Source organism: Struthio camelus, chromosome 10, assembly GCF_040807025.1.
Source record: "Struthio camelus isolate bStrCam1 chromosome 10, bStrCam1.hap1, whole genome shotgun sequence".
NCBI lineage: Eukaryota > Metazoa > Chordata > Aves > Struthioniformes > Struthionidae > Struthio > Struthio camelus.
This window is the reverse complement of record NC_090951.1, coordinates 14348563-14360072: the sequence shown is the minus strand read 5'-3', so window position 1 is coordinate 14360072 and position 11510 is coordinate 14348563. Positions and strand designations below refer to the sequence as shown.

At 37.4% G+C, this 11510-nt stretch overlaps 1 protein-coding gene across 2 annotated transcripts in view; it reads left to right on the top strand.

Annotated features, from left to right (window-relative positions):
• URI1 (URI1 prefoldin like chaperone) overlaps positions 1–9397 on the top strand; it is a 46031-nt gene extending 36634 nt beyond the window's left edge. For both annotated transcript variants that reach the window (XM_068955611.1, XM_068955610.1), the window contains exons 7-11: positions 2128–2308; positions 3221–3491; positions 4066–4208; positions 5926–6184; positions 8492–9397. In XM_068955611.1, coding sequence (XP_068811712.1) covers positions 2128–2308; positions 3221–3491; positions 4066–4208; positions 5926–6184; positions 8492–8683 — 1046 coding nt within the window. In that variant the 3' untranslated portion in view covers positions 8684–9397. The remainder of the gene's footprint in view (positions 1–2127; positions 2309–3220; positions 3492–4065; positions 4209–5925; positions 6185–8491) is intronic.
• Positions 9398–11510: the final 2113 nt, after the last annotated feature.

Genomic DNA, 11510 nt, shown 5'->3' with positions numbered 1-11510 from the left:
ATAGCAGCATGCTGTAGATTGCCAGGTCAACCTTTGTGTAGCTTTTTATTGTACCTTAAACTTTCATAATTATTATTCTTTGAAATCATCTTAATTTTTGCTGAAAATCCGTAAGTGGAAATTATGAACTTTTTTTTTTTTTCTTTTATCAGCACTGATGCTGACTGAGATTGAGAGAGAAATAGCTAACAGAATGACTTAGCAATTATGTTGAGGCAATCTTGGCTTCATCAACTATCATTTGTAGTGATAGAGAGAAGGGCTATATCTCTGAGAAAGACAAAAAGCAGTATTGTGAGTGTCTCATAGGTATATTTCTGACTCTTCAGTTCTCTGTATTGTTTCACTTTTTCGGTTAGTGTATGAAGTTATTGGTAGTGCTTTGTACTACTGGTGTATGAGCATTGCAGCACAATTTTTATGCTGGCAGCGATACGTGGTTATCCTCTGCTGTCTTTGGGATTTGACCTGGTTTCCTAACTGACATGATTTCTGTCGGAATTAGAAGAGAGAACCACTGGCATGTTGAAGTGCAACCATTCAGGATGCCATGTGGTCACCTTGGCAGTCAAGTCACCTGTTAATACTGAAGGGTAACAGAAAGAAATCAGGAGTGCACAATCTGAAAATCAAATTGAAATATAGATAAATAGTCCTTCCAAATTATATTTATTAACTTTATAATCAAACCAAATCAAATCTCAGCAAGCTACTTCGATTGCTTGGCTTGCCTCAATTTATATTTAAGTCTTAATAACGTATATTTCAGCCTTTTCTTAGTGACACAATGAAAAATGCTGTCCTCTGGAAGAGTATGATCCACACTCCAACATTACTCATAGTCACTTGTTTGATTTTTCATTGTTGCTATTGAATCTGTATTTATCTCAGGATTAAAGTTATAAACTGAGACATTTGAATAGGGATATGTTTAAACCAGGAGTTCTTACAATGTAAAAAATGGCCACCTAATTCGTTAATAAAAGGAGATCTTAAAGCTTTAAAGATGCCTGATGACAAAGACCTTGTATTACTGTTGATTAGATGTGGAAAGCAGTATTTCATAAGACCCACAGAGATACTGGAGTCCCATTATACAAGCAAAAGGTCAGGTCTATTTGTGATAGTGATGGAAGTAGCAGGGTCTTCGATCCTGCAAAGAGGAATCCATGTGAGGATTTTGATGGGCAGATATGAGGAGTAACTTCCCCAGGAAACCGGCTTGGAGGCACCAAGCAGGAAACAGTCTGTGCCCCAGGGAGCTGGCAATCTCAGGCGAAAAGATGGATTAAAGAAGCCGTACTGTCTTTCACATGCACAAAACTAAAGCATTAGTATTGTTTGCATGATGTTTGCTCTCTATGTGCTAGACAGTACTCCAGCAGTAAAAAGTACTCGCCAGTCTCAACGATGAGTGGATTTATCGTTTTAATAGGTATCAAAGCTTTTAAATGCCAGTAAAAACTTGTCTGTGACTACCATTTACTCACCAGCGTGTATCTCAAGTCACCTCTGAAGCTTTAAAGGGTTTTGTAGTTACTGTTTTTGAAAGATAGTTTTTTAGTGCTGTTTAAAACTTTTTTTTCACTGAAATTAATGATTTGTAATGATTTGATTTTGGTCAGATTTTCGAAATTACAGATAATTTTTAATGACTCTACATTATATATTCATAAAAAAGAAAGACCCTGCTTCTTGAATATAGATAACTTTTTGTCCAAAATGAGCTATTGTACAAACTAGGTTTGTTTCCCCACTTAATAAAATGTGCTATTAATGGGACAGTGAGCAAATGTCACATTCACATGCTGGTATCTATCAGATCAAGTCAAAGTCGTCTACTGTTTGGTGTAAGAGGTTTAAAAAAATGTAATAAAAACGTCACAGGATCAGTGTCTCCTGCTTTGTAAATAAACATCTCTGCTTTTCCTTGGTGTTTCTGTAACATCCGGAGACTATTATCCTGTGCTAGTGCTCTGGCTCATTGACAGTTTCACTTAAACAGTTAAACAGTAATTTTAAATGGGAAATATTATGCCCATATTCCTTAATTTCTTTGGGTTCAGTTTTTTTCTGTTGTTTTTTGTGACTTATATTAGTAATTGCATCTCATTTTTTGCTATACAGGAAAATACAGAACTGCTCACAAACCTCATTCAAAGCCAAAAATATCAAACACTTTTGAAGTTGATTTTCAAGAAAATGGAAGTGATACAAAGTCAGTTGGCCGTTTTCAGTCGGAGGAGGAACTGTGGGCACGCTTAGAAGAGCTTGAGAGACAGGAAGAGATGCTTGGCGAACTTGACAGGTATAGTGCTGTAGCACATTTAAGTTTGGAGCTCAAAAAGCAGTAGATGGGTGTTTCTGTTTGTATGCAGAAGATCTGATTAAAAGTGCAAATATGTGACTAGGTAGATGCAGTTAAAATGATAATAGGTAGAAAAAGGTTGGAATATGAACAAAGCTCACGCTGGATAGCACAAAGGAGTGAAAACCTGCCTCTGTGTGACCAGGAAAGAGTCCTCCAGGGTAAGAGAACGTCCTGCTAATGGAGTCAGTGGCCTTAATGCTTGTCTCCTCTCTAAACTTGTTGCAGGGAGCAGGAAGTATGAGGAAAAAATAGGTGTGGAGCACAGGGCATCAGAGCCTCTATGATCCTACCTCCAGCAAATGGTCAGTGGTCAAACCCAAAATTCAGGTGCCATAATTGATTCCAGCTTCTCCTTCATTCATCCATATTGGGCTCCAAAGGTGTTTCCAGTCCAAGGAGTTCAGTTTGGATAAGGAATGCCTTTAGTGCAATCTTTCATATTCTTATGATCTTAACAGTGTGAATATCCAGCATTGTAGTATTTTTTTTTTCCTTTGAGATGATAGAAAAGGGGGAAGTAAACTCCATTTTTTTGCAGGCTAGGTAAATCCATCATTCACAATGTAGGCGTTACTCATTTAATGGTTAATGACATCTTTAGATATGTATTTCTTTAGGATCAGAACAGATGTCATTAGCCAGAATGTCACTTTTTTGGTATTTTCGATTGCCATGGAAAGGATATAGAAATTCTTATTAAGTACGAAAAAGGCTTCCCAATCGGGCTAAAAATGTAGTATCTGTGTAAAGAAAATTAACACATGGGCTTGCTGATTATTCTGTATGCCTTCATCTCTGAAGGGTATGTATTGCACTGCCTAGTTCACTTAGATATTTTTAATTTTATAGGCTGTCGGATACAGTCGAGACAAATGGAGAAGATGCGACCTCCTCTGAAGAAGAAAAAGAAGATAAGAGGACAGATTTGAATAGTGCATACAGAGCAGAAGACTGTATTACTCAGGGCAACTTCCAGAAAGAAGTAACAAATTCAGACTTGTTTGGTGGCCAAGTTAATGGCTCTACTCATTATCACAGTGATGATGATGAAGATGACGTAGATGTTGGAGACAGCTCTATTCCAACTATATTTTTCTCTCATACTGTTGAACCTAAAAGGGTTTGTACATTATTATGTTTCTTTCAAGAATTTATGTAGAACATATGTACCATATAGTTTATTTAAAATAGAAAATTTTTCATCATGTAGATACTACAGAATTCTAACTGTAGCTAAAGTTTATTTTGATCTTTCTTCAGCTGCTTGAAACCCACCATTTCAATCCTACTTTTACAAATATGATATAAAAAAGTGATTTACAAATGTATACGTTGTTGTCCTGGCTTCAGGAACCCTGGTTCTAAAAGGCAGCATCCCTGCCTAGGAGGTTTTTAAACGACACTTTACTTAACATTAAACTCACTATTGAACAGCTCGGCTGCTGGTGAATAAGGATAATTGTCACATATTACATGCAAAGTCCATGCACATTAATGCAAACAAATCCCCCAGCCTAATGCAAGTGGTTAAGAATAAACAGTTTACACCATGAACGCTACTGTTTATGCATGTGTTTGTGTACGCCTTGTAGTCCCTAACTGCTTGGATAGGAGAATGTCAGAACTCACTTGATGCTGCAGCCTGGTGATTGTTGATTTCATGGTCTAGACCATCACTTGTGTTCCATTTTCAGGTAAGAATAAACACGGGAAAAAATACTACTTTGAAATTCAGTGAAAAGAAAGAAGAGGCCAAGCGTAAAAGGAAGAACAGCAATGGCAATGGCCATGCAACGCCAGAACTGCCTAACATCAAAACCCCAGCAGACATTTACCGGTGTGTAATATATAACATTGACGCGTGAGCTTTCCTCACAGCCGACTTTCTCTCTTCGTATGTGCTGACCCGTAGTATGAAAATGCGCCCGCTGTTTCCTGAAAGAAACAGCTGGAATCTAACTTACCACTTCAAAATGAAAATTGTTGGCTTCTGCGTGGTTGCCATGCTTTCGTACCCAGGAAACACTTCTTAGCTTAGAATTTTGTTTTCTTCAACTAGTAATTGATCGTGAATCCACTTTTTCAGAGCTTTTGAAATTTACCCCCAATTTGCCAAGACGTAGCATCTGCCATAGAAAGAAATACAGCAGTTTTGCATGGTGATTAATGACTTGTTGTTTGCTTCTGTCTTTATTTTAAAACATAACTGTCCAGTTCTATCACTTACGATATTCTTCCTTACTCATTTTCTTCACCCTGTTAATAATGGCTGTTTTTTTTTTTTTTTTGTCTCTTCCATCCAGTGCCTTCAGAATATACTCAGATCTTTTGCTTGCGTAATTTCTTTTGTATGCTTTCTCCTAGTGCTGTTTTTTCTCTAACTTCAGTCCATCACTGTCTCTCTTCTCAGCAAAACAAGATGCTCACCTTGCAAAATGCCATCACTCATAGAGCTAGAAAACCAACCTTGGAGTGAGAGGACTGTATAAAAGAATAAAATAAGGTTAAGAAAGAGTTAAAACAAGTATGTAGGTTTGCAGAGATGAAGATAAACACCTGTTATATTAGCCCATTTAGTGCTTGTGAAAATCATACTGTGTTTGAATGTTGATGCGTATGTCTTTAAAAACGTGGTCCCAAATGTGGAAAGTTGAGACTCATCCTATGCTTACAGTTGCTGGGGTGAAAAATGAGGTAAAGGATTCTTTTGAGGCGCTATCTCTGAGCTCCGCAGAGGAGCTCCATCTTTTCTAGAAGATATGCAAATGATCCTCTAAGTGTGTGAGGAATATAAAATTGTTAAGAAACAAGTAACACCTTCAGAACTCATCCAGTCGTTGGGCTCCTCCTTTATGAGCTTGCTTCTGCTCTCAATAAAAGTGCCACTGTCTTCTCATGCTACTCTTTATTCTCTGCCCACCCTTGACTCTGTAAGTCATGGAAATAAGAGTATAAACTGTAGGAAGAGCCCTGTTTTATCAGTTTACAGTCTATTAACACTTGAAAAGTTTCTTCACATTGATCTGAACTTAAAAGCTGATAGTGTGGTTACTCAGAGGAGAAGAATGGCACTTGTCAGGGAAAAACTTTGTCCTTTCTGTGTGAAAGTGAGCGTTTCCTTGTTTGTTTGTTTGTTTTTTTAATATATTTTACATTTGACAAGGATTCATTCTAGGATACCTGTTATTGTGACCTTCTGTTTCTCTTTACAAAAAAAACCCTGAAAATCATCAGTTTACCTCTTTTTTTTAAAAACTTTGTAAATCTCACTGCTCTTGTTTTCTGTAACACTTTTCAAAGAGCTATACATTTTCTCCTAAAAGAGTATACCAACTTTAATGATTGAATTAAAGGCATAACAGTGTTTGCTCTGCAGAATTGCATCTTGTTCATTGGTAAATAAAATGCCTCTAAAGGTGCAGTATTGGAATTCTACAACCAAAAAGTTGGAAAAGCGAATCATAATTAATTTGTATAAAAGACAAAGGAAGATCACTGGAAATTTGTCATCTGATCCTGAAATGGTTTATTAAAGCTAACATTTTCCTTTATAGAGTCTTTGTTGATGTTGTGAATGGAGAATATGTCCCTCGTAAATCAATTTTGAAGTCTCGAAGCAGAGAGAATAGTGTTTGTAGCGATACCAGTGAGAACAGTGCTGCTGAGTTTGATGACAGACGAGGAGTTCAGAGGAGTATTAGCTATGATGAAGCTACTCAGAGTGACAACAGTGAAGGCATACTGGAGGAGGACGAGGAGGAGGGGCAGCAGCAACTACCAAAAAAGCTTCCTCCCTCATCAGGGACATCTGAGGTACGGTTTTTAATTAATTATTGATTGTTGGTAGGGATAAAAAGGAAAAATCTGACCGCCGTTTTATTTCTTTAAAATAATTTTCCAACTGCTGCCTGATTTCATTTCAGAGTGACGTTGTCAAGTGACATGTTTCTGTCATACAAATCCTAGGGGCAGAGGAGGAGGGAATGAGTCAGGTGGGTTCCGGGTGACCTGAAACTCTTCTGTAAAGATCAGACAAAGTAATTATTTGCTGGTGTTACGGAAACCAGTGTCTTGTGTGCTGGGCCATCCTGGAAATTTCATTGCTGGGTATACAGCAGGATTTAAAAAAAAGAAAAAAAGACCTGCTAATTGGTGAATGGGACTGGTGGGTTCTCCGTAACCTGCGTTTTTGTCACTATTCTGGGGCACAGGTACTAGAGAGAGAGTTTCCAGATGTTATTTTAAGTTTTGAAGACCACAGCTATCAGCAAAGTGGTTATATGGACTTGCCGAAGGGAGAGGGATTACCCAGTGGTAGGAAGCACTGCACCTCTGCTTATACTCTTGCAAACTGGGGCCATTAATGATCCCAAACAAATCTGCTTTCATGCTTCTGGAAAGTTCATGGCTTAATCATAAAGGAAAGAGATTGTACAATGTAAGGGAAAATGTACAGTTGCTTAGTGACTGGATAAGTGCAAGAGCTGCTGCTCTGAAGTTCATGACATTGACTGTTTCTCAGTCTTACTCGCTAAGAACTTGCGCTAATTTTTCCAAGTTCAGTTAAACTCAATTTTCAGTAGTTCCAGTGCAACAGGCATGTTAAATGGAAACACCTTTGTTTAGAAAAATTGTTTTTGACAAGAAATTAGTTCATCATAAAAGCTATTGTTTATCATTATTTTTCATACAGGTGCTAATTTACAGGGAGGATGCAAAGGTTCATGCTAGAAGATTCTTCTGTAGAGTTAGCACTTAAGATTGTAATTTTTCTGGACTATCTTTTCTGTATTTTTATAAAATATCTAAGTACACTTTAGATGTTAGCCAGTAGTCCATTTTCCGAATATGTCATGGCTATTCTCTACATAATGTATTTTCTAAGTAGCTGACATAGAGGGAGCAAAACACTCCAGTTAAAGACATGCCTTTTTAAATGCTGCTGTTTTGCTTTCAGTTGTGTTCCTGGGTGCTTGAAATAAATTATTTCTCCATTACCATTTGCCATGCACTAACTTTTTTTCCTTTGTTTCTGATTGTACTATGATCCTCTTAGGTTGTATTTTATTTACCTATTTTTGAAAATGAAATAGTGTTGTTTGGACAATGCAATTGTATACAGGCACAGATTTAGGCTTAGCTTAGTTATTGGAGCAGAAAACAAAAAGAACCTTGCTTTTTTGCAGGTCCTGCAAGAAAAGAATTGTTGGTTTGTTTTACTTTGTTTTTCTCGGTAACTGAGTTATGCAGAAATGAAACTAAGCATAGTGAATAAATCTGATGTGCGTATTCCTTTGTGGCCAGTATGATCATCCAACCTTGATGTAAACTGCTTCCCCTTTCCTTAGTCATTCTGAATTTTCTGTTTTCAATACATAGTATGGGGACTTGTTCTTAAATATGTTTATGAAAAGTAGCTCTTGAGTTGCTTCTTTTCAGATGTTTTCCAAAAATTGTGGTCATTTCCTAGTTAAATAAAAAAAAGCTTAAGTCATATAATAGTCTGCATATAAATTATTGTTATTAAGCATTAAATGTTTTTATTAGACCTTTTATAGAGAGAAATAGTTGGAAACAGTTTGCCGTTCTCTTAAGTATAAATGGCCTTGGCCATTTTTTGATCATATTTGGTAAGGAAAAAGGAACAAACAAAATATATGCTTGCCAATTTGTATGCAGTGTGTCAGCTTGATGCAATTAGAAGATACTAAGTCATAAAATATGACGTATAATGGAAATGCAGACATACCCTGCTTTGCAAAATCTTTCCCATTTTTTTTTATCCAAATTGAAACTGTGTATTACATCAGCTGTTTTATTTCTTGAACGTGTGTCAATGAGAAAGCAAATTTTGAGATCATTTATGCAGTTTGGAATGAGATTAAGTAGTACTTTTAAGACACTGTCTTTCATTCAGTCGTCTTTGAACAAGCTATATTTTGAGGTTAATTACAATTTGGTTACTTATGCAAGGAACAATCATTGATTTAAAGATATTTCTTTACTTTTGATTAAAAGAAATAACAATCCTAATCAGGCTAATATAGGGTAATGACCTTATGGGCATAGCTTCACATTTGCATTTTACGAGCTCATTTTGAGTATTCTCTTCTATTGTAGGCATTTTCTGGAACTGTTATAGAAAAGGAGCCTTTGTCTCCCTCCTTAATACCACACCCAGTCATTGCTCACCCTATCCTGCCTACCATTCTGGAGAAAAAAACAGAGGAAGTTTTGTCCGAAGCATCAGAAGAAACTCCAAAGAGGATTTCAAAATTCAAAGCTGCCAGAATGCAACAGACTAACAACTAGGTCTTGCCTAGACAACAAAAGTTTGACTATTAATGTCTAGTTTCACATCTGTTGAGATTATGTAAAAACTGTATGCGTTACACCTAGCTAGTTAAAAGGATGTCCTACGTTAATTTGGCATTGTTTATCTTCTAAACCTCTATTGGCAATATTCAAAAAAAAAAAAAAGTTCAGTGTTTCAGTGTTGGAACACTTCAGTATTGAACTTACTTTGTTAATTTCCTTGTATGCTGTCAGCACCTTTGTATATGTTTGCCTTATGATAGCAGCACTTGGATTATTTTTCAAAAAATGTTCCTTATGTACATTGTTTTGTGTTTAAACCTAAAAAAAGGCAGTTTTGTACCAGCTGTGATGTTCTACATACCATATGGACCATTTTAAGGCAACTTTTCACATTTCAAATAGATTCAACAATTATACTACGTTACTTGCTTTAGTATTTTAAGACACACTTGTATTCACATTGTTGTAGGTTTTGCAACTAGGTGTCTGCTGAAAGTTTGGTTTTTTTCCTTCTATCAAACCTCTCTGGTATCTCACTGTACAGATCTATAAAATGCTGGGTTCATGTACATTGCAGGGAAGTTTCTTTGATGGAAAAGGGTATTTTGTAAAATTAAATTTTCAGTAAAAAAGCTGTGAAATTTGTGGGGTTTTTTGTTGCTTTATTAATAATTTGAAAATAAAACATGGAGAGGTTTTTATTTTGAACTTGCGTTTCCAACTTGAAGTGCTTACTACCGCATGAACATAAAAGCAGTCCATTCTCTTCTCCCATTGTGTTCTAACCTCCTGTTAAGTGAACGTCTGTGGAAATTGAACGCTCTTAAGGAGAGAAGCGTAAACTCAGTCTACGATTACAAAATCTCCTAGTTCTTTTGTATACTCAGAAAACATTGTAATTGTCTTGGGAATGCCCAGAGGGAGTCAGCACTAAGGAAACATGTCTTAATGCTTCAACTTTATTTCAAAATGTAACAGCACTGCAACACTAGGGGTACATTTTTGTGTATCATTGTCTTGATTGAGAGCCATTCTGGCTTTAGGAGTTCCTGCCCCAGAAACTCATTCCTGTCCTCTTGCCATCCGGAGTTGTGCTGACACAACTTTGGGTGGGTCACCCCCTTGAAAGATAATAGCTGACCGAGCTGCTTAAAAAAAATAAACCGTTACTTTTTTTTTTTTTTTTTTTGAGAGTTGTGCATGGTTTTAAAGCTAGCCGGTTCCCTAATCTGTTTCTCAGCATGTTTGTAGCAGCACAGTTAAAGGGATAATGTGTTGAGAAGGACAAGGGGAAAATATGACAGAGGGCATTTGGGAGGTGGAATACCTTAAACTGATTTTACTCTTAAGCTGACGTCGTCAAACCGCAGTCTTAAAAGTGAGACAAAGAGACTTGCAAGATGTAAGAAAGGACATGCTTCTGGCCCCGGTTCTGTGACTTGGTAAACACACCGTTCCTCAGAGCCACCAGCATCTGTTTTTCAGTAACGTGACCATCTGTTTGAACAGGAAGTCAGGTACTGCCATTTCCTCATCTCCCCAAATGACTAAGCCTTGTCCTTGTCATCTTTTGCTTTCAGATTACAGCACAGGAGCAGAACACCTCATACTTGAACTTCATCTGTTAAGCCAGGCTAGGAGCTTTCAATTACCAGCTCCTTGTTTTCAAACACGGTTTTTTTTTTTCCCCTCTCTTAATTTAAAAGGAGCGTGGAGGCATTGTTACTTAGTTTTCTAAGGTGACTTTATTTAAAAAGGTCTATAGTGCACGCTGGTGCTGAGGTGACCGGAGTGGCTAGGGTGATGAGGGAAAGCTGCTCTCCAGCTAAAACACGAATGCCCCTGGTATAGTCATAGCTATAAGCATCTAACAGTGATGTCCTCTGCTGTGCGTTTGGAAGGTGGCATAGTTACAGTGTCGGAAAGTGGTGAACTTGTGCGGAGGGCTTGGTAGGGGACAGAAAGGGGTCTTCTGGAATAGCTGAAGAGAAGTGACAGCGAAGACCAGCTCAGTGTCTGACCCTTTGCGCTCTGGTGACAAAGGGCTAAAGGCACGATAAGGGAAAGAACGGTTCATTAGCTGCGATCCATGGCTTGAGGAGCAGGTCCCTGAAAGCCACAGGGCTGCATTTTCCCCGGGACGTGGAAGCAAATTGTGTTTTGATGCAAGAACTCCTCCAAGAAAAGTTGTGCAGTTCTCCTGCATGCCTGGCTCCTTGAAGATTTCCATGTGGGAGGGGGCTATCTGAGTTTTAAGCAGATCCTGAGAATCACATTGGAAGTGTTAATGATTAACTTGATTCATGCTAAAATGTAGATTTTTTTTTAAAGCATATTGCATTAGTACTAAAATAAGCCATCAATGCCAGTCCACCCTCTATTCACGGCTAAATATTTAAAGGAGGTTATTTATAGCTTCTTTAATGAATTCTTGGCTAAACAAAATGAAATTATGTCCTAGAAAAGTAGAAGCTATTTTGTAACCAGAACAGTGCAACTGTAAAATATAGTTCCATGAATATGTATTTTAAATAACAAGGGGTTGAGATCCAAGACTACCAGACATGGATAATTAGAGGGAAAAGGAGAGGGAGAGAGAAACCCCTTTAAAAAGATTTATTTAGATATCTTCTGTAATGCTTCCCACTTCTAGTTACTTGAACAAAACCAAATGCCCCTTGTCACCATAGATCAGTTTCAAATCAAAATTAATTCTTTACTTGTTTTCTTTTTTCTCCCCTTTTTTTCGCAACCCTGCTCACAAGAAAAAATAGGATAAATGCACCTTGGGTTCTAATGAGTTACGGCCTCGGTTCACAGA